The following is a 25477-nucleotide window of genomic DNA, read 5'->3' as shown; positions in this document are numbered from 1 at the left end:
TGTATGTTCACAAAACATTGCAAAATCTGTTTAATCATCATCAATTCCTATAACCATGTCACACGCCATCGATTCATCAAAAAGAAATATAAACTGTACAGTCGCACCTGAACCAAATAATGCTGCGAAATTAAGGTTTGAAGTTTTGAACAGCAATCCAAAAGTGAACCGGTACCTGGGCTCAAGACCGGGACCATGGAGAATTGGAGATCCTGGAGTGGAATCTCCTCGGATGGCATGGGTTCAGGGGATCTGACGAGTGACGACGCCAGAGCACGGCCGGAACGCCGGCTCGTCCTTTCCCGCATTTGCTCCCGCGCGCGACTGCCATTGCGCCACCGCAGCCTGAGCAGGCCCCTACCTCCGGGGCCTATGCGCCTCAGCCAGGGCGCCGTATTGGTGGTTGCCGGCGTTACCGCGGCGACCCGCCATTGCCACTGCTCGAGCTGACCGGCGGGGCGCCGCATTGGCTGTCTGGCTGACGCAGACGACGGGCCGAGCCGCCCCCGCCCCCGGGACATTCAGGCCGTTCGTCGTCGTCCCTGCCGTTCTCGTAATGTCTCACCCTTCGGGCCTTGGGCCTATACTACCTGCTCCCGTGCCTTCGCTGAAGTGCTTACGGGCCAAAAGCCCAGGAGGACCGGCCCATATTGAGCGCTCACGACCCTTCCAAGAAGAAAATAAGAAACCACTCCCCCAAACCCCTGGGGTTCGGTTCGATTCCATGGATACCTCGACGGTGGACAGCATGTTCTGCAGAACGGGAAAATATCTGAAGTCCGGAGTCTGCCGTAACTTGTAAAGTCGTGAGATCGGCCCAAGTTGTGTAGTGACGATTCTTCTTTGCGCGTGCAGCACCGTCGCTGGAGACTGAATCAGCTCTCCGGGATCCGGCCGGCCGGTCGCCCGGTCATCCCTGCTATGGCCTAGGTCGACCGTGTTGTCTTTATCCATCAGTAGTACTCCTCTTCTCAATTAATTCCAGACTTTGACATGATGTATTCCATCCTGGTTCCAATTTACAAGGGCAATAAGTCATAAGAGTCGACTTCGGACATGGATTGGAAAGACGGAAAAAAAGGAAAATTCATCAACCACACATACACGCTCGCCGAACTGACAAAGAGTCGAGCTTGCTAAACTGCTCACCCGGCGCGCGTTCTATTTCTTCACTTGGCAGTGGCACAAGGCAAGGCAGACAAAGAGACGCCATATGACCATTTGCATTCCCATTTTGATCCTCCTGCTCTTGAGTCCATCCTGCAAATCCGACGATACCCTTACACACGCAAAGCCACTCTTTTACGGCGAAAAGCTCGTCTCCAAGGGCGGGGACTTTGCTCTCGGCTTCTTCTCCCCGGCCAGCTCCAACAAGAGCTTCTACCTTGGTATATGGTACAACAACCTCCCGGCAGCTGGTCGGCGCACCGTCGTGTGGGTCACCAATCGCGACAAACCAATAGCTCCCCCTTCATCCGCGGCGCTCGCCGTCACAAACAGTTCTGACCTGGTGTTGTCAGACTCCCAAGGCGTCACTTACTGGAAGACCAAGAACAACATCACCGCTGGAAGAAGTACCCAATTAGTTGCCGCACTGCTGCTCGATGAAGGGAACTTTGTCATCCGGATGCCGAACAACACGATCATATGGCAAAGCTTTGATCACCCGACCGACATCATCCTTCCAAAGATGAGGTTTGTGGTGAGCCACAAGACACGGGTTGTGGGGCGCCTTGTTGCTTGGAAGGACCCGGATGACCCATCTTCCGGGGAACTCTCCATGAGCGGTGACCCTAGCCACCCGGTCCTTCAGATGATCATCTGGAACGGAACCAGACGGCACTACCGAGGCGTGTGGAATGGGCAGACGGTGTCTGGCAGCACGTATTTGAGCAACAGCAGCTCCGTAGTCTCCCAATCATCTGTCGACCCACCGGATGAACTCTACTTTACATTCACGGTCTCTGATGGCTCACCCTTCACGCTTATCAAGCTTGACCACACAGGCAAGATCACGTCTCTAAGCTGGAACAATCAGTCATTATCATGGGGAGTCATCTCTTCGCGCCCTGACCCTGCTGTTCCCTGTGACATCTACTCTTCATGTGGACCGTTTGGGTACTGCGATCTCACCACGAGAGGGCCGATGTGCGCGTGCCTCGATGGGTTTGAGCCTAACGGTGTTAACATTTCGTCAGGAGGTTGTCGGAGAAAGGAAGCACTGGAATGCAGCAAGGAAGCTCATTTCGTGACATTGCCTAGGATGAAGGTCCCCGACAAGTTCTTGCATATACGGAATAGAAGTTTAGACGAGTGTAAGGCCGAGTGCACTGGGAATTGCGCGTGCACGGCATATGCTTATGCCAATTTCAGCCGTAACCTTGCTAAGGCCGACCCATCAAGGTGCTTGGTTTGGACAGGGGAGCTTATCGACACTGAGAAATACAATGGTGACTCTTTTTTCACTGCAGGGAAATCCATTAACTCTGGCGAGGACTTGTATCTCCGGCTTGCTGACTCTCATGGTATGCACCGTCCGTTCTATCAGGGGCTGTGTTCTAGCCTTATTTTCTGTTCTTTTTGGTGATCCTTTAATCTCATTTTAGCTTATTTTCTTAGTGTATTCGTGGTCATTTTTCACTTAATTAACTAATCTGCACAGCAAATTAATATCAAATTTAAATTAACAGAATGCAATTTTTGCAGGTCGAAAGAACATCAATTTAGTAAAGATCATACTCACAATTACAGCTTGCACGGTGATGCTCACATGCATAGCACTTCTAAGCATATTCAAATACAGAGGTAGAACAAGAGCCCTTGTTTTTAAAATTCAACTGTATTAACTAATGTAAGCAAAATGTATTGATCTTTAGCAGGAAAACGACGAAAGAAGGAAATCCAAAAGAGACAGATGTTAGGATAGTTCCATTCTTGCAATGAAATTACAGGCAAAAACATAGAGTTCCCATTTGTTAACTTTGAAAGCATTGTTGCTGCAACCAATAATTTCTCAGATTCAAACCTAATTGGAAGGGGAGGTTTTGGCAAAGTTTACAAGGTAAGAACAGGTCCTATCTACACAACTGAAATATACTAGACTCTTAATTAATAAATGACTACATTAGCAGGACATTATTGTGATTCAAATTGTTTCAACATTCATGATGTACAATCATGTAGGGAATGCTTGAAGGTGGCAATGAGGTTGCGATCAAAAGACTTGGCGAGGGTTCTAGGCAAGGGATAGAGGAGTTTAAAAATGAAATAGTTCTATTTGCGAAATTACAACACAGAAACCTAGTTAGACTTCTTGGTTGTTGCATTCACAGAGATGAGAGGTTACTCATCTATGAATATTTGCCTAACAAAAGCTTGGATGCCTTCCTATTTGGTAAGCTCTGGTCTTTGATAACTTTTTATAAGATTTTTTTAGACTAACTAAAATTGTATCCTTTCTGACTAATGACACAATTTGTTCCTTATTGATCTTTGGAGATTCTAAAAGACAATATGTGCTTGATTGGCCCACACGCTTCAAAATAGTCAAAGGGATAGCAAGAGGGCTTCTTTATCTCCATCAAGATTCGAGGTTAACAATAATACACAGAGATCTCAAAACAAGCAACATACTGTTGGACAGAGAAATGAATCCCAAAATATCAGATTTTGGTATGGCAAGGATTTTTGGTGAAAACCAGCAACAAGCAAACACTACCAGGGTTGTCGGAACATAGTAAGTAACTAATATTGTAGTCAATCCTTTCCTTAGCACTTCAATTATTATGGCCTAGTTTTAACTCACTATTTGAACTCCTTGATGCTAAAATTGTTTTAACAGTGGTTATATGTCGCCCGAATATGTGATGGGCGGTTCATTTTCTGTGAAGTCAGACACCTATAGCTTTGGTGTGCTTCTCCTGGAGATTATAAGCGGCTCGAAGATCAGTTCACCACATCTGACAACTAACTTTTCTAGCCTCACAGCTTATGTAAGTACTTGTGAACGCAAAAAGTCTAATAGAGCAAACAAGAAAAAATAGGAACTTGATGATAACCAACTTCTATTGGCCAGGCATGGAAACTATGGGAAGATGGACAAGCAAGAGAACTGGTGGACTGTTTGATTGTTGAGAGTTGCCCACTTCGTGAAGTTCTACGGTGTGTCCATGTAGGACTCTTGTGTGTTCAAGACCATCCGAATGATAGGCCACTTATGTCTTCGGTTATATTTATCTTGGAGAATGAGAACGCACTCCTTCCAGCACCAAAACAACCTCTATATTTTTCTACAAGTCAAAATATGGAGAACTCTGATAATGCAATGAGTATCACTACACAAGAGGGTCGTTAGATGTTTTCTAACTTCTAATGTATGCAAGATTTACCAGTTTTATTTACTCATCATGGCACGTTTTCTTTTTGTTTAGCATAGCTGGTTCGAATGTTCCTGCTCTTCCCCCTTCTCTTTTTTGGAGAATGTCTTCCCTTTTCTTTTGATGGAGCTCCCAATATTCTTCCTGGAGGCCCATTGAAGTATAACCAATGCGGCCTTGCGCCCGGGCGGTGTGACGAAGGAAAACGGGGCGGGCCGTTGCAACGCCATGGTGGATTAAAAATAAAAGCTCTAGAACACGGCCGATGTCCAAAAAAAAACTCGAGACTGCGGCCCGCCCGGCCGCTCGTTACTTCTGCGGTTCTGCCGCCAGCGAATGGGTGATATCCGCGCCGCTTCGACCTCGTCGAACTCGCTGCTATCGGGCGCCGCCGGCGCTCTCCCGCTAATGACGCCGCTCCCACTGATACGCGTCTCCTGGGCCTCGTCTTCCGTTGCCTTACTTTCCCCTCCCATCTCACCACGGCGGTCACCCTCCCAATTTCCCCTCTTCCTCTGCCGCCGCGAGCCGCAATGCCCCCCGCCGGATTCATTCAATGGTATTACGGCAGCGCTCGTCCCACCAGAGATCTGGTCAGAAACCAGGCAAATCCTTCTGATACTAAGTAATTTACCGTGAGGGATGGTGCTGACGACGGAAGGTCTGAATGCTCGGCCCGTCTGCGTCGGCCAGACAGCCAATGCGGCGCCCCGCCGGAGGCGGCGTACAGGGCCTCGGAGGAAGCGGTCAGTTCGAGCAGTGACAATAGCGGGTCGCTGCGGTAGCGTCGGCCACCGCCAATTCGGCGCCCTGGCTGAGGCGCATAGGCCCCGGAGGTAGCGGCCGGCTCAGGCTGCGGTGGCGCAATGGCAGTCGCGCGCGGAGCCGATGCGGGGAAGGACGGGGCGGTGGTCCGGCCGTGCTCTGCATCTTCAGATCCCCTGAACCCAAGCCATCCGAGGAGATTCCTCTCCAGGATCTCCATGGCCCAGGTACCGGTTCACTTTTGGTTTTCTGTTCAAACCTTAATTTCGCTGCATTATTTGCTTGAGGTGCGAAGGTGCAGTTTATTTTTCTTTTGGATAAAATCTATGGCGTATCGCACTGTTATAGCCTTATAGGAATTGATGATGATTAAACAGATTTTGCAATGTTTTGACATACAAATCTCCGGGCGATCGAACAGTTTGAAGGTGATGGCAACAGAAAAAGAATAGTTTGAAGGTGATAATCAGTTAATCATATTCAGCTGAACATTTAGTTTTCAGTAACGGGAAACAGGGGAGGTTCTCTCATAAAAATGACACAGGAATATCAGTACCACATACCGAGCACCAGTACAGGGATACCTTGCCTAATTATTCACAGATTTTACCATACAACTGATAAACTCATGATAGCAACCTACACAAGAGTTCAGTTCACATATAGTAAATCATAAAGTATATAACTAGCTATGGTAGATTTCGCATAGATTAAATTAGAAAGCATCTAACGGCCATCGAGTGTTGTGATACTCATTGGGTTTGCAGAATTCTCCATGCCGCCCCTTGCTTCTCCACCTTCACAATTACATAGAGCAAAATATACTGGTTGCTTTGGAGTGGGAAGCACCGTGTTTTCGTTCTCTAATGTAACCATAACAGATGACATAAGTGGTCGATCATCTGGATGGTCTTGAACACATAAGAGTCCCACATTGATACACCGTAGAACTTCGTGAAGTGGGCAGCTATCCACAAACGAAGAGTCCACTAGTTCAGTCGCTTTTCCATCTTCCCATGATCTCCATGCCTGACCAATAAAATGAAGTCACGATCAAATTACTGTATAAGCAAATGGGAAGGGAAATTAATTATAAATTCCACACATTCCACAATATTTACGTAAGTTATAAGGCTACAGAAGTTTGGTATGAGCTGAGGTGAGCTGATCTTCAAGCCACTAACAATCTCCAAGAGAACAACACCGAAGCTATAAGTGTCTGATTTTATAGAAAATGCACCTCTCGTCACATATTCAGGTGACATGTAACCACTGTTTCAAAACATTCAACAAGTCAGTGAGAACTGTACAAAATGACTATACAAAGAAACGGGAGTGTCAATAAGGAATGTACAATAGTTACTTACTATGTCCCAACAACACGGGTAGTGTTTGCTTGTTTCTGGTTTGCACCAAATATTCTTGCCATACCAAAATCTGAAATTTTGGGAATCATTTCTGTGTCCAACAAGATGTTGCTTGCTTTGAGATCTCTGTGAACTATTGTTAATCTTGAATCTTGATGGAGATAAAGAAGGCCTCTTGCAATTCCTTTAATTATTTTGAACCGTGTCGACCAATCAAGCTCATATTTCCGTGCAACATCTTTCATGATCAATATAAAACGAAGCTATTGTCATCATAAGTATCGTTTTGGTTAATGAACGAACTTCAGCTACATGCGATGAACAAATTATCCCATACCGAAAAGAAATGCATCTAAACTTTTGTTAGGTAAGTATTCGTAGATCAGTAACTTCTCGTCTTCATGAATGCAGCAACCAAGAAGTCTGACTAGGTTCTTGTGCTGCAGTTTGGCAATTAGAACTACTTCATTCTTGTACTCCAGTGTACCTTGTCCAGAACCTTTGCTAAGCCTTTTGACAGCAACTTCATTTCCATCTTCCAGTGTTCCCTACATGAGCGCATATTTTTAAGTTGAACAAGAATTGGAAATCAACTTTGCTGACTCGTATAGTCACCCTTTGCCAATAATAAGTCAACTTTCACCCCTTTTAACTGTGAGCACAGAAGATATTTGTCAACTATAAAATTGATTCCTTTGCATCCTCGAATAAAAGAAGTTGTGCAAATCGCCAAATCAACCTAAACCACACTAGTTTTGGATAATGCCACGCCAACGTAAACATTCACTAATTTGAAGTCAAAATTTACAGGTATTAATTATGGGTCAGCAAAGCTTTTAGAAAAAACAAAGTGGCTAAGACATCAACTTGCCCATGCTGATGCCACGTGATCCCAAATCCATGTGGATGTCACGTCGTCCATAACAGGCTGGGTGTGTTGGTTATGGCAATCAGCTGGGAGGTATGTAAATTAAACGATTTCATACTCAAGGGTGTCTTCTGGACCCAGACAACAATTGAAGCGTAAATTACCTTGTAAACTTTTCCAAAACCTCCTTGTCCAAGCAAATTGGAATCAGCGAACATATTTGTTGCCGAGAGGATGTCTTCAAAGCTAATAAATGGAAATTCTGTATTTTCTCCTTTGAGCTCATTGGACGTGCTAAAGTATCCCAGCACCATTTTCTTCTGGATTTCTTTCTTGAGCCGTTTGCCTGCTGGATGGGACATCCATATTTATTTATTTTTCTTAACTCCTGCACTAACCTATAATATGTAAAAAAAATAAGGAATCTGTTTGTCTACCTCTGTATTTGCAAATCCAGGGCTACGCATGTCAGTAGCATCAGGCATGCTATAATCGGGAGTACAATCTTTATTGAACTCCTCGTTTTGTCTTCAGCATAAGTGCAACAAAACAGAAATTCAGAGTTTACTGAACAAAGCATTTCATGCAACTGTATGAATTCACTTGCATATATACCATGACGGATCTGTGAAGGGAGTACCTGGACTATTGTAAATTTAATGACCTAAACTACCAAGCTTGTGGTAAATCAATATTTTGATCATCTAAAAAAGGTTATTTGATGTTGTAATATACTTGTATAGAACACTTGCAGTTTTACTGATTCTACTCAATCCAAATAAATAAATAATTGTCTTTTGTCAACACAAAGGCACAAAATAAGCTACTGGCTACAGCCGCATGGAAAAGCTAAGGCATGAAATCTGAAAAGAATTGTCAGCGCATTTGAAATTGAAGGCTAGATGCTTTATGGTTTAACTTAGTAATGCAAACAAAAAATCTATTGTATTTGTCAAATTATGTCAATAGAAATATCTTGATGGTTGCATGGTTGTACACCCCCTCCCTAAATATTGGTGTTAATTTGGTGAACACATGCTATTTACGTGGAGAACTCCACTATGACTAGCTCTACGGTTTTAAGAACAGTAATGACCTAGAGAGGAAAGGGGGCTTGGATGACTGATTATATACCATGAGAACCGGCAAGCCGGAGGTACAGAGGCTCGCCGCCTCTTAGCTTCGCAACATCGATAAGCTCCCCCGACCAAACCAAACACCTTGACGAGTCGCCCATAGCACCAATTTTGCTCAAGTTGGCATATGCGTAAGCCGTGCATGAGCAGTTGTTGCTGCACTCGGCCGTGCACTCATCGAAGCTTCTGTTCATGATATGCAAAAACTTATCGGGAACCCTCATCTCACGCAAGGTCACAAACTGACTTTGCTTGTCGCATTCCAGCTCTTCTATTCTCCGACATCCTCTTGAAAAGTTAAGACCATTGGGCTCGAAACCATCAAGGCACCTGCATGCCATAGGGGCCACAGTGAAATCTGAATAGCCGTAAGGGCCACACGAGGCGTAGAGGTCAAAGGTATTAGTAGGGCGTTCATAGAAGCTTGTCCATGAGGATGAGTGAGTGTTCCAGACTAGAAGCTTGAACCATCCCTTGTAGTCGAGTGTCATGTGCATGAAAGGTGAGCCTGGAGAGACTGTGAAGACAAAGTAGAATTCGTCTCTTAGTTCAGCCTCCGTTTCAAACAACATGGAGCTTCTGTTGGGGAGATACTTTCCGGCTGAAATCACCGAAGCGTCGTTCGCTACACCGTTACGGTAGTACGGCCTGATCCCATGCCAAGCGAAGGCCTGAAGGGTCGGTGCGCTGGGGTCACTGCTGTAGGAGAAGTCCCCGGACGATGGGTTGTCTGGGCTCTTCCATGAAACAAGACGCCCAACGGCTTTGTCCTTGTAGCTCAGCACAAACCTCATGGTTGGAAGTATTGTGTCGGTGGGATGATCGAAGCTCTGCCATGTCTCCGTGCCATTTGGCAGCTGGAGAACAAAGTTCCCTGAGTCGAGCAGCACTGCGTAAGCTCCCGCTCCTCTAGCGATACTATTGCTCATCGTCGTCCAAACTGAGTGGCCGTTGGGGTCGAGCAACACCATGTCAGAACTGTTGGTGATGGCGAGAGCTGTGGATGGTGCGGCGGTGATTGGGTTATCACGGTTGGCGACCCACACATATGTTCGCTCCGGGATGTTGTTATACCATATGCCAAGGTGTAAGCTGCTATTGGAGCTGGCTGGGGAGAAGAATCCGAGAGCGAAATCCCCGCCCTTGGAGATGAGCTCGTCGCTGGGGAAGAGCGGCTTTGTGTGTGTCAGCTGGTCACTGGATTTGCAGAACGAACTCGACAATAGTAGGATAAAAATTCTAATGCATGAAGTTGCCATTAGGCTGTCTTGGATCTTCTTGGTATGCATGGGGGGAGGACAGAACTAGAACGCAGGTGCACAGTTTTGGGGAATAGTTGGGTTTTGCAGGGCAGTAGAAGAATGTACGTAGCATGGGGAAGTGATAAAACTGACCACAAGACGAATGGCAGGAGACTTGGAGAGCAGACTTGAAGTCTCGAACAGTGCTGCTCGGGGCAAGGGGAAAAATCTGCTTGGAGTTTTGAGTGAGAAAGAGACAGGGGAAACCTCAAGGCAGGTCGCGTTGGATGTCTTGATCGAACAGCGTTGCCTAATCTACGTGGTGCGCGTGCGTCTTCTAGACGGCCACACCGGCACAGCCAATTCTACTACTTATTTGAGGGGCATGACTAGTTCAACTTTCAGATAATGGATCAATAACGGTAAAGTAGTATATATATAGCCTGAATGTAAAGACTTAAAAGATCGCACTGCAGCTGCACAGACTATATATATATCTTGAGTAGCTCATTGAAGTTGTTCCTGCTGCTGCCGTCCCGGCGTGAACGTGGTGGCCGCCACGCCCTGCAGCTCTTTCATCCCGACATTCGGTTTTCCTTCCTCAATTGTCAACAGCCAAGATACCCTCCTCCTCCGATTTGGTTTTGCCTCGGTTCCTGCTAGTGATGAGTCTAAAGAACAATCGTCCTCTAGCGAATTTTGAATTCCCTGTGCCCAATTTATTTTTCATTTTTTGATGAATCGATGGCGTGTGACATAGTTACATACAGGAATTTTGATGATGATTAGCAGATGTTGCAAAGTTTCACAAATTTCCAGCCTGTCGGACAGTTTGAGGTGATAACCATATTCAGTATAGGACATTCAAAGTACATCTCTAGTTTTCGATAACAGAAATTAGGGACAATTATTATAAAAAGATATAGACATATGAATAGCATATACGGAGTGTCAATTAAGGACCAGGGGTTTGTTCACAGCTCTTCCCACACAATAAAACTCACAAGTATTACAACTACCTAAGAAAAAGTAAGTTCAGAAAGTGTAAATTCATAAAGTATATAACTAGCTATCCTAAATTTTACATAGACTAGATTAGAAAACATCTAACGGCCCTCGAGTGTTGTGATACTCATTGGATTGGCAGAATTCTCCATGTTTTCCCTTGCTTCTCCAACTTTGTAATTAAACGGAGAAAAATATACTGGTTGCTTTGGAGCTGGAAGCACCGCGCTTTCGTTCTCTAACGCAAACATAACAGATGACATAAGTGGCCGATCATCAGGACGGTCTTGAACACACAAGAGACCCACATGAATGCACCGTAGAACTTCATGAATCTTGCAGCTATCAACGACCGAAGAATCTACCAGTTCAGTTGCTTTTTTGTCGTCCCATAATCTCCATGCCTGACCAACAAAATGAAATCATGATGGAGTTACCATATATAAAAAATAGGGACGGGAGATTAATAAGAAATTCCAAGTGTTCCACAGTATTTACATAAGTTATAAGGCTAGAAAAGTTCGGTATAAGCTGAGGTGAGCTGATCTTCAAGCCACTAACAATCTCCAAGAGAAGAACACCGAAGCTATAAGTGTCCGATTTTGTAGAAAAAGCACCTCCTATCACATATTCAGGTGACATGTAACCACTGTTTAAAACATTCAACAAGTTAGTAAGGGAAACGCACAAAACAAAATATACAGAAAAACAGGAGTGTCGGTAAGGAATCTACAACAATACTTACTATGTCCCAACGACACGGATAGTGTTTGCTTGGTTCTGGTTTGCATCAAATATTCTTGCCATACCAAAATCTGAAATTTTGGGAATCATTTCTTTGTCCAACAAGATGTTACTTGCTTTGAGATCTCTGTGAATTATTGTTAATCTTGAATCTTGATGGAGATAAAGAAGGCCTCTTGCTATTCCTTTAATTACTTTGAATCTTGTAGACCAATCAAGCTCATATTTTCGTGCAACATCTTTCATGATCAATGTAAAACGAAGCTATTGTCATCATAATATATTTTGCTTAATGTAAGAACTTCAGCTATGTGTGATGAGCAGATTAACACATACCGAAAAGAAACGCATCTAAACTTTTGTTAGGTAAGTATTCGTAGATCAGTAGCTTCTCATCTTCATGAATGCAGCAGCCAAGAAGTCTGACTAGGTTCTTGTGCTGCAGTTTGGCAATTAGAACTACTTCATTTCTGAACTCCAGTGTGCCTTGTCCAGAACCCTTGCTAAGCCTTTTGACAGCAACTTCATTTCCACCTTCCAATGTTCCCTACATGAGTGCTTATTTTTTTAGTTGAATAAGACCTGGAAATCAACCTTGCTGGCTCGTATAGTTACACTTTTGCCATGAATAAGTCAACTTTCACCCCTTTTCACTCTGAGAACTGAAGATGATTTTCAACTATAAAACCTTATTCCTTTGCATCCTTGACTATAGAAAATTGTGCAAATCGCCAACTCATCCTAAACCACACCAATTTTTTATAAGGTGCCATGAACGTAAACATGTTTCACTAATTTGACGTGCACTCTTACAGGTATTAATCGAGGCCAGCAAAGCCTTCAATTAGAAAGAAAGTGCCTAATTTATCAACTTGTCGATGCTGATGTCACGTGATCCAAAACCACTGTGGATGACACATTGTCCAAAATCAGCGTGGTATGTTTTTATGACAACAGACTGGGGATTGTGTAAATCAAACTATTTCAGACTCATTTTCTGGACTCAGATGACAATTGAAGCGTAAATTAGACATTAAGTACTTTATGTTACCTTGTAAACTTTTCCAAAACCTCCCTGTCCCAGCAAATTGGAATCAGCGAACCTATTTGTTGCCCAAAGGATGTCTTGAAAGCTAATAAATGGAAAATCTGTTTTTTCACCTTCGAGCTCATTGGAAGTGCTAAAGTATTCCAACATCATTTTCTTCTCGATTTCTTTCTTTCGCCGTTTGCCTGCTAGATCATGGGACATCCATATTGATTTTTTTTTTGCTCAACTCTTGCAATACTAAAGTTATATGTAAAAAACAAGGAATCTGCTACTTTACCTCTGTATTTGCAAAAGCAGACCAGGGCTATGCACGTAAGTAGCAGCAGGCATGCTACAATCGGGAGTACAATCTTTATTGCACTGCTCTTTTTGTCAACTGCAGAAGTGCAAGAAAACAGAAATTCAGAGTCTACCGCACAAAGCATTAATTGCAACTGTATGGATTCACTTTATATACCATGACAGATCAGTCCTAGACTATAGTAAATTTAATTAACTAAATTACAGGGCTTGTGGTAAATCAAAGTTTTGATAATCTAAAAATGGTTTTTGGTGTTTTAATATACTTTTATAGAACACTTGCAGTTTTACAATCTACTCATTCTAAATTGAATAAATAATCGTGCCTTATTTATTTAAATTTTAGTTAGTACCCCACCATGCGAAAATATCCTATCATATGCTCCAAGGAAATGTGATGTTATTAAGTTGATGCGCCCACACTATCCCTCAAAAAAGATGTCGACAATTTGAGTGGAAATACTTATCCACAAAATGCAGTTGCAAGTAGTGCTAGAAGAAGACAACACGTACCTGTAAGCCGAAGGTAAAGGTTATCACCGTAGTTGACGGTCTTCCCTGTATCAACAAGGTCCCCTGTCCAAACCAAGCACCTTGACGAGTCGGTCGCAGCGCCAGCGTTGGCGTAAGCATATGCGATACACGAGCAATTACCGGTGCACTCGGCCGTGCACTCATCGAAACTTCTGTTTTTTATGTGCAAGAACTTGTCAGGGACCTTCATCCTAGGCAAGGTCACAAAACGACTTTGCTTGTCACATTTCAGCTCCAATGTTCTCCGGCATCCTCTCGAAAAGTTAAAATCATTGGGCTCGAACCCATCGAGGCACTGGCACTTGGGGGCAGTCCCAGTGAGGTCGCAATAGCTGAACGGGCCACATGAGGCATAGAGGTCGCATGGAGCTTTGGGGTTCTCAGAAATGACTGACCATGATGATGAATGGTTGTTCCAGCTTGTGAACCCTAGCACGCCTGTGTAGTCAAGTGTCACGCGCGCCAATGGCAAGCCATTGGAGACGGTAAGCATAAAATAGAACTCATCCCCGAGGTTGACGCCGGTTACATATAGGACCGAGCTGGCGTTGCTTAGGTATGGGCTACTAGTCACCGACACACCATTCAACGTGGTTCCACGGGCATAAGCCATGGTCCCGTGCCAAATTAACCATTGAAGGCCCGGCGAGCTAGGGTCACCGCTGCAGGAGAAGTCCCCAGAAGACGGGTCATCCGGGCCCTTCCAAGCGACCAGACGCATGATGACTTGTGCCTTGTAGTTCATCCAAAACTTCATGGTTGGGAGTATTGTGTCGGTTGGGTGATCGAAGCTCTGCCATATATCCGTGGTGTTTGGCAACCGGAGAACAAAGTTCCCCGTGTTGAGTAACACTGCATAAGCTTCAGCCCCTCCTGTGGCGATATTGCTTGTCGTCGCCCAAATATTGCGACCTTCGGAGCTGGACAATATCATCTGAGAACCGTTGGTGATGGCGAGCTTGGCAGATGAAGGGGTGGTGATTGGGTCATCTCGGTTGGCGACCCACACAACTGTGCGTGCTCCGGGGATGCTGTGGTACCATATGCCAAGGTAGAAACTCTTGTTGGAGCTGTCCGGGGAGAAGAAGCCGAGAGCAAAGTCCCCGTCCTTGGAGATGAGTATGTCATGGTCCGTAAGTGGCTTTGTACGTGTGAGCTGATCATCGGATTTGCAGAATGAACTAATGAGTAGGAGGAAGAAGATGAGAATAATATAGTGCTTAGCCATTAGGCCGTCTCCTCCCTCTGCTTCGGGTGTCTGTCAAGGGAAGTAGCACACGGATACAGAGAACCGTGGTGTGTGTGCCCATATGGTTCTTCACTGTGGTTGTGTGGTGAGGAATTTTCTGCCCATCCAATCTTCAGAAGACCGTGTGGTAGTGTGTGCTGTGGAATTTTCTGTCCGTCCAATCGAAATTAGACACTCATCACCCTTAGGAATTAGTGTGGAAGGTGAAGTCTAGACGGACAAGAATACGGACAAAGACAACAAAGGTCAACCTGGACCACAGCACAGATGAGCAGACAAGTCTCTACACGGTAGAGAAATCGTTGCGACGAATTTCAGGTCTGATTTTGCAGTGAAACTCAAACCTCAGCGGGCACACGGCATGCGGTCAGCACCACGCCACCGAGGCTACATATAAAGGTATAAAGCGGGTGTGGTCGTGTACGCGGCCGTGCGGTGACTCTTATTTGTTTCTTTAGGGAACCACTTGATGTTTCAGGGATGTAAAGATTATGCGACCTTTGTTTCTTGCCCGTCCAGGCTTAAGAGGAGCTGATACGGTGGGACAGAGGAAGGAGTAGTTATCACTTATCACCTTCAACAGTTCAACCGTCTGGAGATTTCTATGCTCCACCGAAACATTGCAGAGATCTGCCAATCATCGTTAATTAACACGCCATCGATTCATAAAAAACTTGCGCCAAAAATTCGAAATGCAACTTCACACCGCAAGCAAATAGCACTACCAAATAAAGGGTTGGAATGGAAATCCAAAAACATCTGGGCTCAAGCCGAGACCATGAAGATCGAATATTGTCCCCGATAACTCGGCTTCGGGCTTACGGAATCGGTCGAATATTGATCGATGGGCCAATTCTACGCGTCTGGGCCACCAAGGCCTGAACCTTCTCTAAGTTGGTCGGGCCTTGGCCCAAACCCTTGTTTTTTCAAAAGAAAAAGCATTTACTGGTCGAAAGCCCATAATGGCTGAAGCGAGGCCCATGAACGCTCAGGACCACTCCCACCGTCCCACGGAGAAAGGCCTCCCCACAAACCCCAAACCCCTGTCTCGCGGTTCGACGGATTCCTCGACCAAATCCGTGCCGATTACCGCGATATCTCGTCAGGATCGATCAATCCGGGCGCGAAGGGAGATGCTACGGCATTGCTCGGGGTCCCAATCGACCATGGCGTCCTCGATGTCCAGCTCCGGCACTGAGAGGAAGGCGGCGGCGGCGGCGGCCGGCAGGTGGTCGGCGTGGTGGCCATTTATGGCGGCATTTCAGTTTTTGATAACAATACTGCGCCACCTGCGCTGATCGCGTTGCTAGTTTCAGTCGGAACCGCAGGCCTACGCACTTCAGAAGCAGCAGCGGGCGGCCTGCTTGCAAGGCCTCCGCCCTCCGCCGGCACCAAGTAAGCCCTGCAGTCTGGGTAAGAAACAGCGACGAGATAGCCTGTAGCCAAGTACGCGTGTGACTAACGGGACGAATTGATATGCAGTCATGTCTAGAAAGGGTTTGACTTCGGGCGCGGACGACCGACGCTATATCTGGTAAAGTCATGTCTGATGGCACTCGAACGATACAGTAAGTTTAAAATCTTCATGTTCAAAGTCCAGTGTCCACACTGAATGGTCGTTGTAGCAGCTGTTCTTCCGAATCTGGAAGGTGGTCTTGCTGTGCTTATCCATTATAAACTGAAATCTGAATCTGGACTTGCACTTCCTGCATTTCCCTGGAATCTTCGTCTGAGAGTCATGATACTGGAGTTTAGGTTTTTATTAAGGAAAAACTTCAGTTTGACGGACAGCGCGATCCCGGCTACACACCTACTTCCATATAGGAACCACCTTGATTTTCTTAACTTTTCCACGGGTTTTCTTTTCTTTTTTCTTACTCATTTGCCTCAGGCAGCCTTGTAATTATTTCCTCTGCTAATACACCGAAAGCCAGCGTTTGCTGGACTTTTCAAAAAAAATAATCTATTCACCTATATGGCTATATATATGTGCAATTATGCATGGTAGGCAACGGAGGAGGCATAATGAATATGTCCTACTTTCCTGTTTTCATCCTTCTCTTCTTGTTTTCTTCTTGCAAATCAGATGACCAGCTTACACAGGCAAAGCCACTCTCCCCTGGCAACATGCTCGTCTCGAAGGAAGGCACCTTTGCTTTGGGCTTCTTCTCCCCGGCCAACTCCAACAGGAACTTATATGTTGGAATTTGGTACAACAACATCCCTGAGCGCAACCGCAACATCTTATGGGTCGCCAATCGCGACAAGCCGGCTACGACCACTTCTTCAGCCATGACGACACTCATGGTCAGCAATAGTTCTAACCTTGTGCTGTTGGATTTGAAGGGCCAAACACTTTGGATGACAAAGAACAACATGTCTGCGGCACAAGGATTGGGGGGTGCTTATGCAGTGCTGCTCGACACGGGGAACTTTGTGCTCCGGTTGCCGAACGGCACGATCATATGGCAAAGCTTTGATGACCCGACAGACACCGCCCTCCCAGGTATGAGGTTCTTGCTGAGCAACAAGGCCCATGCCGTCGGGCGCCTTGTTGCATGGAAGGGCCCTAATGACCCATCTCCAGGAGAGTTTTCTTTCAGCGTTGACCCCAGCTCTAATCTGGAAATAATCACTTGGAACGGGACCAAGCCGTACTGCCGCATCATAGTGTGGAATGGTGTGTCAGTCTCTGGTGGCACATACCTGCGCAACACGAGCTCCGTCATGTACCGAACGATCATCAACACGGGGGACATGTTTTACATGATGTTCACAGTCTCTGATGGCTCACCGTACACACGGGTCACACTTGACTATACAGGCGCTTTCAGGATCCTGACCTGGAGCAACTACTCATCGTCGTGGACAACCATATCAGAGAAACCCTCTGGCAGCTATGGTGTCTACGGTTCATGTGGCCCGTTCGGCTACGCCGACTTCACTGGGGCTGTCCCAACATGCCAATGCCTCGATGGGTTCAAGCACGATGGTCTGAACTCATGCCAGAGAGTGGAAGAGCTGAAATGTGGCAAGCGAAGCCATTTCGTGGCGTTGCCTGGGATGAGGGTCCCTGGCAAGTTCTTGCACATCCAAAACATAAGCTTCGAGCAGTGCGCGGGTGAGTGCAATCGCAACTGCTCATGTACAGCCTATGCTTACGCCAACTTGAGCAATGCCGGCACTTTGGCTGATCAGACAAGGTGCTTGGTTTGGACTGGGGAGCTTGTTGACACGTGGAAGACCACATTCAATGGCGAGAACCTATACATCCGCCTTGCGGGTTCTCCTGGTATGGACGACATTAGTATTCTTGATTTATGGACTTTTATCACTTGAATAGCATCAAGCTGCACAGCAATACTCTTTATATTTTTTACTGCCATTACAGTGTTTTGGGTAAGAGAACAGCATAATGACTTAATGAAATATACTAAACAGGGGAATGCTAGTCTCTAGACATAGTAAGACTGTAGACATAAATCTTCTGAACTTCAAAACATGTTGCATGTCCGTGATGCAAATACATTATTCCCAAATTTTACCTTTTTATTGACAGTAGCCAATTCTTTTGTGACGCTTAGCAGCTTAGGTGCACAAATCAGCCGTGCTATTTATGCTATTAACTAAATCCATAATCTTGCAAGTAATGATTCATGCTGTAAATTCTGACGGGATACATATTGGCAGTTCACGAGAAAAGCAGTTTAGCGAAGACTGTACTCCCAATTATAGCATGCTTGCTGATACTGTGCATAGCTGTTGTACTGAGATGCAAAAACAGAGGTAGAATGATGAGTACCTTGTTTTCAGTATGCAGCATTATTGTGTAACTGTTAATGAATCAAGTCTTGATGTCCCAACAAGCAGGAAAAAACAAGAAAATCCTTAAGAAACTGATGCTAGGATACTTGAGCCCTTCCAGTGAACTTGGAGGGGAAAATGTTGAATTTCCCTTTCTTAGCTTCAAAGACATAATTTCTGCAACACATAATTTCTCTGACTCATGTATGCTTGGAAGAGGAGGCTTTGGCAAAGTATACAAGGTAACAATAATCAGAACTGTGACTTTATCTTATAACTATTTTATTTTCTTTCCTTGTTGATCAGACCGTGCTCATACTAGTTTGTTAAAATACTCTGCGGTACTAATGTGTAGGGGTGAAAACAGTAAAGAAACTATCCATCCGTTCCGGGAAAAAAAAAAAAGGGAAATTTGCGGAATGAAAACATAAACTTTTCTTTTGCGAAATAGGAATGGAAGTGGACTGATCTCTGGCAGAACACCTGCGGAAGAGGAATGTTCAGTTTTCATACATACAATTTTTCATTTTTGGCATGTAGATGCAGCCCATGTTATGGCTCAATCCAGTCCAATCATCGACAGTTGGCCTGCCCATTAGTGGTGACGGACTCACCACTAACTCCAAGTCACCGATGGAAGTTCCACCCGTCAGCGGAGGGGTTTAAGAACCCGCCATTGATAGGTTGTTTTGTACTCCCTCCGATCCATAATAAGTGTCGGGAATTTGTACTAGCGTTAGTACAAATTTGCACTAACTCTCCGACACTTATTATGGATCGGAGGGAGTAGTAGTGTCTATCCCTAATTGTGTCATCCATAACTCACGCACACTGCCGTGTCCATATCAACGCACATGCCGCAACCATTTTCATGATCTACTCAGCATTTCCAGGTTGTTAGCTCCTGCTTCATGTTTGGCTCTGATTTTTTATGATATATGTTATATTGCCAAAGTTGAAAACTATGCAGAACAGTATACATGATTATAAAAGTATGATAATATTTGTAGTCATCATGACAATTTGAACAAGTTTGTTGGGTTTTTGTATTGTTATTATTTTGCATGGTTCAAGAGGTTTGTTCAGGCCAATATTCGATTTCATGTTCGTGTCCGCAACTTTTGCCTATTTATTCGTTTCTGGCAATGTCTGCTTTCATTTTCATTTCTGGGATTTCCATATTCGTTTCCACTTTTGCTAAAATATATGGAAACAACTGTGATAGCACACTGTCCTGTCCATTTATGCTCTGTTATCACCCCTATTTATGTTTTTAATAAATAAAATAAAATAGTATTGTATTATGGAAACAATTACAGCTTTCAACATTTCCCAATTCAAACGATGGAATCATGTCCTTGCCACAAAAAATTGTGTGACCATGTAGGGAATATTAGGTGACAGGGAAGTTGCTATCAAAAGGCTTAGTAATGGTTCTGGGCAAGGTACAGAGGAGTTTGGAAATGAAGTAGTTCTAATTGCCAAGTTGCAGCACAGAAACCTCGTGAGACTTCTTGGTTGTTGTATTCATGAAGATGAAAAGTTACTAGTCTATGAATACATGCCTAACAGAAGCTTGGATGCCTTCCTTTTTGGTATGTTCTGACTTTGTATATAGCAAAGTTCTTACATTGATGAATATGGTATTACTGATAACTAACAATAGGTTTTGTTTGGAAATGGTTTTGTTACAAGATGCTACAAGAAGATATGCTCTTGATTGGCTGACACGGTTCAAAATAATTAAAGGGGTTGCAAGAGGGCTTCTTTATCTCCACCAAGATTCAAGATTAACAATAATCCATAGAGATCTTAAAGCAAGCAACATCTTGTTGGACAAAGAAATGAGTCCCAAAATATCGGACTTTGGAATGGCGAGGATCTTTGGTGGGAACCAGCAGCAAGGAAACACTATTAGGGTTGTTGGGACATAGTAAGTAATTCATGTAGTGAGCAATATTTAAAACATCAGCTTTTATTTTCTATGGCGCCTCACTACGCATGCCACATGCACGCACACGCTTACCTACTACACATGCTAGTGATTTTGTGGAGGCTATCTAGGGCCTCATGAAGTTCAAGCACACGCTTTCAAACCGAAGCATACCTTCGTGTGTTCAGTTTTAGGGATTGTATCTGTTTGAGTGGGACTAAACACCGTTACTCCCATTACCTGTTGATTTATGGTTCAGTTAAATACTTAATTCAGATTGTTCATGTAGTGATAATCATATGGTTCGATAATTTATTTCACAACAATTTCTTATATGTGAATCGCGGGACATAAGATTAGGTTATTGTTCATGACTAAGTATAAAAATGGAAATTTGGTAATTATTAGTTTGATAAGGTACAAATGTTTGGCATCCGTGCTGAATGAAACTTGTGGCGGATGTTCCTTGATCTCACCTTATCTGTGCATCAATAATACACATTATGCTCCTATTTGTCTTTTTACCCAAGGTTCATATATTTTCTGCCATCAGAAAGCCTACACAATTCGTCCTGCAATCCCTTTTTTTTTAAACTTACCTCCTGCAATCCCTAGGGACACATAGTTTCACTTGTATTTGATTATGATATTTCATACTTCAACAGAACATATAAAAGAGATGCACAGGGTTTTGGATAAATGTGACAATGAACGTATTAATGTTATGACCAAACTATCATTTATCTTTAGTAATTACTCTGTTTAAGACTCCCAAAGTTTGCTTTAGAAATGTGTTCTGATATGCAAACTCAATGACTTAAACAGCGGTTACATGTCTCCTGAATATGTCATGAGTGGGGCTTTTTCTGTCAAGTCAGACACCTATAGCTTTGGTGTTCTTCTTCTTGAGATCGTAAGTGGGTTGAAGATTAGCTCACCTCAGCTCATCACGAACTTTCCAAACCTTACATCTTATGTAAGTATTGTGGAATACTCAAATTTCTAAAACCACCTAAACAACACTACGATTATTTGATTAAAACTTGATTTTATTTGGCCAGGCATGGAAATTATGGGAAGATGGAATCGCAAGGGAATTGGTGGACTCGTCAGTTCTTGACAGTTGCCCACTTCATGAAGTTTTACGGTGTATTCATGTAGGACTCTTGTGTGTCCAAGACCATTCTGATGCTAGGCCACTCATGTCGTCAGTTGTGTTTATGCTGGAGAATGAAACCACTTTTCTCCCAGAACCTGAGCAGCCTGCGTATTTTTCACCAAGGAATCATGAAAATGCACATGCAAGGGAAACCATGGAAAATTCTTTCAATGCCATGAGTATCACTACACTAGTGGGGCGTTAGATGTTCGACGCGCAAACTCTCGGTGAATATGAATTGCATGTATATGTTGTAACCTGTCTTGCTTCCTATGCCAGTTATAGTGATTTATTTATTTATCAAAATAGTGATTTTGATCATTGTTGGTTGTAATTTCTGTGTGTTTACTAAACTGGAAGCTGGATTTTACTGTTTATGAAACTAGCAAGGTGTCCGGCCTGTGCAATTGCACGAAAAATATCTAATCATTATTTTTTTTCTATTTTATTTGTATGTGATGTTAGGCCGGTCTAAGAAAGTAGAACTCAGGTTATGGTAGGTTTCTCGGCCATTTATAAGAGCTGACATGTTATGTTTGTACGTGATCTTAAAGGAATACACTCAAACAAAGTTTGGATCAGAGCACGCTAATCTTTAAAAATTTAGATTTAGTCGACCCAATACAACCAGAGAAGTAAATTAACCAATCGATTGCATGCCTTACGTCGCGATGGCCGAGGCCGGCCGGTTTTCTGTGGCGGGAGAAAGATCCTACACGGTCATCAGTAACGGTCGAAAAAGTGCATCAGTAACGGACGTCCCGTCCGTCACTAACTTCCTGTTACTGATGATGCATCATCAGTAACGGTCGTTCTACCCGTTACTAATGATGCCACCATCAGTGGCGGTTGACACCCCACGACCGACACTAATACATATTTCACGATTTAAAAAAAAAGCCGGCAGCAAGCCGGCATATTTTGATCGTGGCCGAATGAAAAATCCCAAATCACATATTAAGCATCCCAAATCACGGATTACAGCAGTAAAAATCGCAAAAAATAACGAAAAAAATCCGAAGCTCTCCGGATTCAGCCGCATCGCCCTCCATGGCAGCGGCGGCTCCTTGGTCGAGATCGTGAACGCCGGATCCACGCGGTCGAGGCGGGCCAGAGCCGGAACTTCCTCCTCACGTGCGGTTCTTCGTCGGTGGCGACGGCGCCTCCCTCCGGCTACAGAGAGAGAAAAATCAGAGAGAGAGAGATCCGGCGGCACCACGGCACCTGCGAGGGAGAGAGTTAGAGAGGGAAAGTTAGAGAGAAGGAGAGAGGAAGATAGAACTTACCGCGAGAGGTGGCTGCCGGATCCGTCAGTGTAGGTGGTGTGGCGGCCGGTGGTGCCCTCCTCGGATCCATGGCGCAGGGAGGCAGATCCGGTGGTGCCCTCCATGGCGGCGCCGCTCAGAGGTGCTGCACGTCATGCAGTAAAAGATAGATAGACAGAGAGAGAGTGAGAGAGAGAACTGGGAGAGGGAGGAAGAGGCAGAGAGAACATAGAGAATTGAAGGAGAGGGGACGAACCGGCGGCCGAAGGGCCAACGCGGCTGGATCCAGAGGCGGGGAGGCCGATGGGGGCCGGATCTGGTAGCGGGGAGGCCGGGGACGGCCGGATCCGCGCGGCTCCTTGGCGACACGGTGAGGGCCGGAGTTGGAGGAGAGCGGGGCTGCCCTCCATGGTCGGTGGCGGGGGCGCGGGACTCACGGCGGAGGCATCATCCGGGCTCCATGGCGGCGGCTTCGGGGCTCCATGTACGACGGCAGGGGCGGGGGCACCGGGGGCGGCGGCGGCCACGACCAAGGTGGCGGATGGGGTTTCATGGTGGTGGCCGGGGTTGCGGTTAGGGTTCTTGGCGGCGGCCGGGTTGGGCAATAGAACGAAGAGAGGAAGAGAAAAGAACAGAGGGGTTGGCGGCAAGGGTGAGGGAGAGAGTAGGGAGAAGGAGAGAGAGAAGAGGTGGGGAGGGGTTTATTTATACCACCCTCTCAAACCCTAAATTTGTTGGGCCGGGCCAATTAAAAAGATGGCTCAAACAAGCATCGGTGGCAGGCTTTGTCTAATGACTTGTGTCATCAGTGGCGGGCCCAGGTACAACGCCCGCCAACGATGTACATTTTTGTGAATTTTTCAATGTTTCCACATGTGGCTATTAGTGGCGGGTGTTGCCCGCCCGCCACTGATGATAGGTCTTCAGTGACGGGTTTATTGTGCCCGCTAATGATAGGTGCTTATCAGTGACGGTCGTAGATTGCGTCCGCCACTGATGTATGTCGGGTGAAAAATCGAAAGTCTGCACCTTATTATCAGTGGCGGGCTGGACCCGCCTGGCACTGATGCTCTACATCAGTGACGGGCATGGCATGCTCGACGCTGATATGCCGTCACACATGTGTCTTTTTTTAGCAGTACGATCCAGTGGACCTAGTCTGTAGCCGTTAGATCGTCCAATTCGATGTCAACTCCCGTGTCTCGGTTCGTCTCGGAACCGGACAGTACACAATCCATTTAAGAGTCGGTCTCGGAATTGCATGCAACGCGCCTGTCCAGCGTCCTATACATATGCCCCTGCCCGGCCATGGGGACGCAGCCGATCTCGTGTTTTATTACCAAATCAGACCAAGTGCTCGGACATCCCCGCAGGCCACCGCAGGCTATATAAATTCAGCAGCAGTTCATCGGCAAACATATCGTTATCGCACGCACCACCGCGACACGAACGGATATTAAAGCGCCTCTCGTAAGATCGAGTTCTCGCCCAGGCATGGCGTTACTGAATCCTGGCGGCAGCCTCTTCGCGCCGCCGCCGGAAAACGAGCCGGCCCCGTACCCGTCCGACATGCCAGGCAGTCTCGCGTTCACGAGCCCAGCGGTGGCAAAGATGATGCGGCTGATGAACTACCGCGAGGGCTCCGGCCTCGGCGTGCAGGGCCAAGGCATCGTCGACCCGATCCAGCCCAACGCGTGGCCCAAGAAGACCGGCATCGGCCATCGCAAGGCCCTGTCCCTCTACCACGACAACGGCCTGCAGTCCTCCCAGGACGCACCCCGCGCGTCGCCGTTCGACAAGGAGTGGCTCCGCGAACAGGAGGAGCTCTCACGCGCGCTACGGCTCGAGCAGGAGTGCTACGAGACGGCCCTCGCGGCATTGCAAGACATGACGACGCTCCAGGGCGACGGCAGCGCCGAGACGGCGCACGCGCTGGCGGCGGTGCTCGCGTCCGAGGGCGTGCTCGGGGACCCGGGCCGCGCTCCGGGGCAGTGGAAAGCCGCGCTGCCGTCTTCCGCCTTACGGCACGTCGTGGAGAAGATCGTAATCCCGAGCATCGCCATGGGCGTGCAAGGCTGGGAGCCGGCGTGGGACCCGGACTGCCACAACTGGCTGCGCCGGTGGATGCCGCTGGTCGGACACCTTCCGGAGCACTTCTACCCCGCCGTGGAAAGCAAGATCCTCACGAGGATCGGCGAGTTGGACGTCTACGAGCCGTGGAAGGACTACTTCAGCCCGGCGTGTCTCGCCGCCTTCGCGGAGCGGCACGTCCTGCCGGACGTGGCGCGGCTGGTGAGGGCGCTGACGGTCACGCCGCCCAAGCAGACCGACTGCTCGTTCCGCTGGGCGATGCGGCGGGCGGCGCTCGTGCCCGCGAAGCTGCAGCGGGATGTCGTGGTGCCGATGCTGGAGGAAGAAGGCGGGTTCTGGGACAAGTGGGAGCGCGCGCTGCGGCATTGGCTGAGGGCCAGGAAGCCGTCTCTTGGGGAGGCCCGCGCGTGGTGCGACGGGTGGAGGAGCCTCTTCACGCCTGAGCTGCTCGCCGATGGACGCGTGCTGGCGCGGCTTGAGGGTGCCGATGGCGTCGTTGAGAGCGCGATGCGTGAACTTGAGTTGAGAGCTTTGTAGGGAGTTGGGGGTAGTTCGTAGCATCGTCTAGTGATTTGTCTTGTTAAGTTGC

The 25477-nt window shown here is 46.3% G+C and overlaps 3 protein-coding genes, 2 long non-coding RNA genes and 2 pseudogenes across 13 annotated transcripts; 4 read left to right on the top strand and 3 right to left on the bottom strand.

The window, feature by feature from the left end:
• Window positions 1–25: 25 nt before the first annotated feature.
• Window positions 26–1280, bottom strand: LOC112269297. Its single transcript, XR_002960957.1, has 2 exons — window positions 1150–1280; window positions 26–1008 (listed from the first exon to the last, which is right to left on the bottom strand). It is a non-coding gene; the product is annotated as an uncharacterized LOC112269297 (long non-coding RNA).
• On the top strand, window positions 1152–4429 carry LOC100845349 (annotated as a pseudogene).
• Window positions 4430–4536: 107 nt separating this feature from the next.
• LOC100844425 (G-type lectin S-receptor-like serine/threonine-protein kinase B120) lies at window positions 4537–21917 on the top strand. 2 transcript variants are annotated; one of them, XM_024455741.1, is made up of 8 exons: window positions 4537–5368; window positions 16983–17928; window positions 18327–18422; window positions 18507–18682; window positions 19828–20035; window positions 20136–20373; window positions 21199–21349; window positions 21435–21917. In XM_024455741.1, the coding sequence occupies exons 1-8, from the start codon at window positions 5243–5245 to the stop codon at window positions 21735–21737; spliced, it is 2244 nt and encodes a 747-aa protein (XP_024311509.1). In that variant the 5' UTR covers window positions 4537–5242; the 3' UTR covers window positions 21738–21917. The 2 variants fall into 2 exon arrangements, with proteins under 2 accessions (XP_024311509.1, XP_010240477.2); XM_010242175.3 differs by lacking the exon at window positions 4537–5368 and having other exon boundaries at window positions 16193–17928.
• Window positions 5375–12662, top strand: LOC112269295. The gene is made up of 2 exons (XR_002960955.1): window positions 5375–5600; window positions 12318–12662. It is a non-coding gene; the product is annotated as an uncharacterized LOC112269295 (long non-coding RNA).
• LOC100845040 lies at window positions 5607–10146 on the bottom strand (annotated as a pseudogene).
• On the bottom strand, window positions 10664–14702 carry LOC100844733 (G-type lectin S-receptor-like serine/threonine-protein kinase At1g11330). 8 transcript variants are annotated; one of them, XM_024455749.1, is made up of 7 exons: window positions 13367–14702; window positions 12831–12929; window positions 12664–12738; window positions 12554–12577; window positions 11504–11573; window positions 11257–11407; window positions 10664–11162 (listed from the first exon to the last, which is right to left on the bottom strand). In XM_024455749.1, exons 1-7 carry the CDS (start codon window positions 14613–14615, stop codon window positions 10860–10862), a joined length of 1971 nt encoding a protein of 656 aa, XP_024311517.1. In that variant the 5' UTR covers window positions 14616–14702; the 3' UTR covers window positions 10664–10859. The 8 variants fall into 8 exon arrangements, with proteins under 8 accessions (XP_024311517.1, XP_024311518.1, XP_024311515.1 ...); XM_024455750.1 differs by having other exon boundaries at window positions 12664–12735; XM_024455747.1 differs by having other exon boundaries at window positions 11504–11741; window positions 13367–14701.
• Window positions 21918–24291: 2374 nt separating the features above from the next.
• On the top strand, window positions 24292–25425 carry LOC104581437 (septin and tuftelin-interacting protein 1 homolog 1). Its single transcript, XM_010228994.1, has one exon. It carries the CDS (start codon window positions 24292–24294, stop codon window positions 25423–25425), a length of 1134 nt encoding a protein of 377 aa, XP_010227296.1.
• Window positions 25426–25477: the final 52 nt, after the last annotated feature.

This window comes from Brachypodium distachyon, chromosome 5, assembly GCF_000005505.3.
Source record: "Brachypodium distachyon strain Bd21 chromosome 5, Brachypodium_distachyon_v3.0, whole genome shotgun sequence".
Taxonomy (NCBI): Eukaryota; Viridiplantae; Streptophyta; class Magnoliopsida; order Poales; family Poaceae; genus Brachypodium; species Brachypodium distachyon.
The sequence above is the reverse complement of the archived record's forward strand: the minus strand, read 5'-3'. Positions and strand labels throughout refer to the sequence as shown.